A 2,500-nucleotide genomic window follows, 5' to 3' on the forward strand; every position below is an offset into this window, starting at 1 on the left:
GTTGAACTTTTAAAAGAAAAAAAAATGTTGACAGATTTATTGGGAAAATATTGGGGGGGGGAGGGACTGGAGATAGCAAGTGGAGAGGAATCTTTCAACTTTCTGTCTCACACTCTCTTTCTCTCTATTACAGACTCTTACTTTCTCTCTCACTCTCACAGACTCATTCTTTCCTTCTCTCTCTATGTCTTTTTGCTCCAGAACAATTGTTTTAGGACAAAGAAAGAAAGGAAAAAATATGAAGAATTTTTCTCAATTTCTTTCTCACTCTTTCTCTCCCTCTCTGTCACTCTCCTTCTCTTTAAAAAAAAAACAAAAACCAATTGTTTTAAACAGAAAGAAAAGGGAAAGAAAGAAAAGGGGAAAGTAAGGTAAAAGGGGAAAATGATATTTGTTGATTTATATGTCTTATTTTGTATCAGACATTTGGAAAGAGGTAGGGTGGAGCAAATTTCAATTTCTCTCTCTCTCTCTCTCCTCTCTCTTACTCTCTCTCTCTCTCTCTCTCTCTCTCTCTCCTCTCTCTCTCTCTTACTCTCTCTCTCTCACTCTCTCTCTCTCTCTCTTTCTAAAACAATATTTTGGGACAGAAAGGAGAGAGGGGAGAGAGGGGAAAATGGCATTTGTTTGATATATTCTTTATTCTAGAGCAGACAAAGCAGTGGTGGGGGAGGAAGAACAAGGGGTCTGGTGGGGGTGAATAAATGGACAGAAAGAAGAAAAGAAGAAAAGAAGAAAGAATCAACAAACTTACTGGTTAGTACTGGAGTCCGTAATAATCCATTTATTGGCGTCGACAATCTGAAGGCAGCGGATTTTCACTGGCAGAATGACTTGGTGAGAGAGACACTGGAGTGGGTCGACAAGAATAACAGTGTCACTAGATTGAAGAAGGAAAATGAGAATAACAAAGTAGTAGTAGTAGTAGTAGTAGTAGTAGAGGTAGTGGTGTTGGTGGTAGCAGTAGCAACAACAACAACATTGGAAAATAACAAATTTTGGAAGTGAGGAAGTTGTAGTTAATTAAATCAACCCCAGTACATAACTTAGTTCTTTATTTCATTGAGCCCCTACTTTAAACCACACCCACCAGTTTCCTTTCTCCATGCCACCAATGTTGTCCACAGTAAAGGCAAAGGGCAACTCATTTCTACAGCTGAGTGAACTAGAGCAATAGGAAATAAAGTATCTTGTTCAAGAACACAACACACAGCCCAGTCTGAGAATTGAACTCACTACCTCATGATTGTCAGTCCAACACTCTAACCACTGAGCCATGCACCTTCACCAGACATTCAAATATTAACTATATGTATACATACATACACTTTTATGTGTTGATTTTTATAGTTTTTATGAGGGAAGTGACTTTGTGCCAGGTGATAAGAGGTTATAGCATGAGAGAGGGACACTTTTATGCATTGAGTTTTATAGGCGCAGAAGTGGCTGTGTGGTAAATAGCATGCTTACGAACCACATGGTTCCGGATTCATTCCCACTGCGTAGCACCTTGGGCAAATGTCTTCTACTATAGCCTCGGGCCGACCAAAGCCTTGTGAGTGAATTTGGTAGACGGAAACTGAAAGAAGCCCATCGTATATATGTATACATATATATATATATGTATGTATGCGTGTGTTTATGTGTTTGTTTGTCCCCCCAACATCGCTCAACAACCAATGGTGGTGTGTTCATGTTCCCATAACTTAGCGGTTCAGCAAAAGGGGCTGATAGAATAAGTACTAGGCTTCCAAAGAATAAGTCCTGGGGTCGATTTGCTCGACTAAAGGCGGTGCTCCAGCATGGCCACAGTCAAATGACTGAAACAAGTAAAAGAGTAAAAGAGTTAATAGAGGTCCAAATATTAACTATAAAAATCAACACACAAAAGTGTATTTATGTATGCATGTATATACATCAATAAAGATGCTATTTATCTTCTTTGCTGCAAGACATCTGTTTCTGTCCCCCTCTCGTACTATAACCTCTCATCACCTGGCACAAAGTCACTTCCCTCAATAGTATTCCTCCCTCAGTATAGGAGTCTCGTCTTGCACATTACTTGGAGACCTCACTGGTGCTGGTGCCACATCAAAAGTATCCAGTATATTCTGTAAAGTAGTTGCCATTAGGAATGGCATCCAGCCATAGAAACCATATCAAAGCTTGGTACAGTAGGGCTTGGTACAGTCTTCTGAATTGCCAGCTCCTGTTAAACCATCCAGCTCATGCCAGCATGGAAGGCCGATGTTAAATGATGATGATGATGATTATTGTATGTATGTATGCATGCATGTATATATGTCTGAAGGTGTGTGGCTTAGAGGTTGGGGTATTCATGTCACAATCGCAAGGCCATGAATTCAACTTCCTAGCAGCACATTGGGTCCTAGAACAAGACTCTTTATTTCATGTTGCTCCAGTTCACTCAGCGAGCAAAAATGAGTGGTACCTGTAATTCAAAGGGCCAGCCTTGTCACATTCTGTGCCACACTGAATC

At 40.2% G+C, this 2,500-nt stretch overlaps 1 protein-coding gene across 1 annotated transcript in view; it reads right to left on the reverse strand.

Moving 5' to 3' along the window:
* The window catches only part of LOC115219717 (von Willebrand factor A domain-containing protein 8), a 117,254-nt gene that overhangs the window by 46,278 nt on the left and 68,476 nt on the right, over nucleotides 1-2,500 (reverse strand). Inside the window, exon 32 of the mRNA XM_029789906.2 lies at nucleotides 755-880. Coding sequence (XP_029645766.1) covers nucleotides 755-880 — 126 coding nt within the window. The remainder of the gene's footprint in view (nucleotides 1-754; nucleotides 881-2,500) is intronic.

This window comes from Octopus sinensis, linkage group LG15, assembly GCF_006345805.1.
Source record: "Octopus sinensis linkage group LG15, ASM634580v1, whole genome shotgun sequence".
Classification (NCBI taxonomy): Eukaryota; Metazoa; Mollusca; class Cephalopoda; order Octopoda; family Octopodidae; genus Octopus; species Octopus sinensis.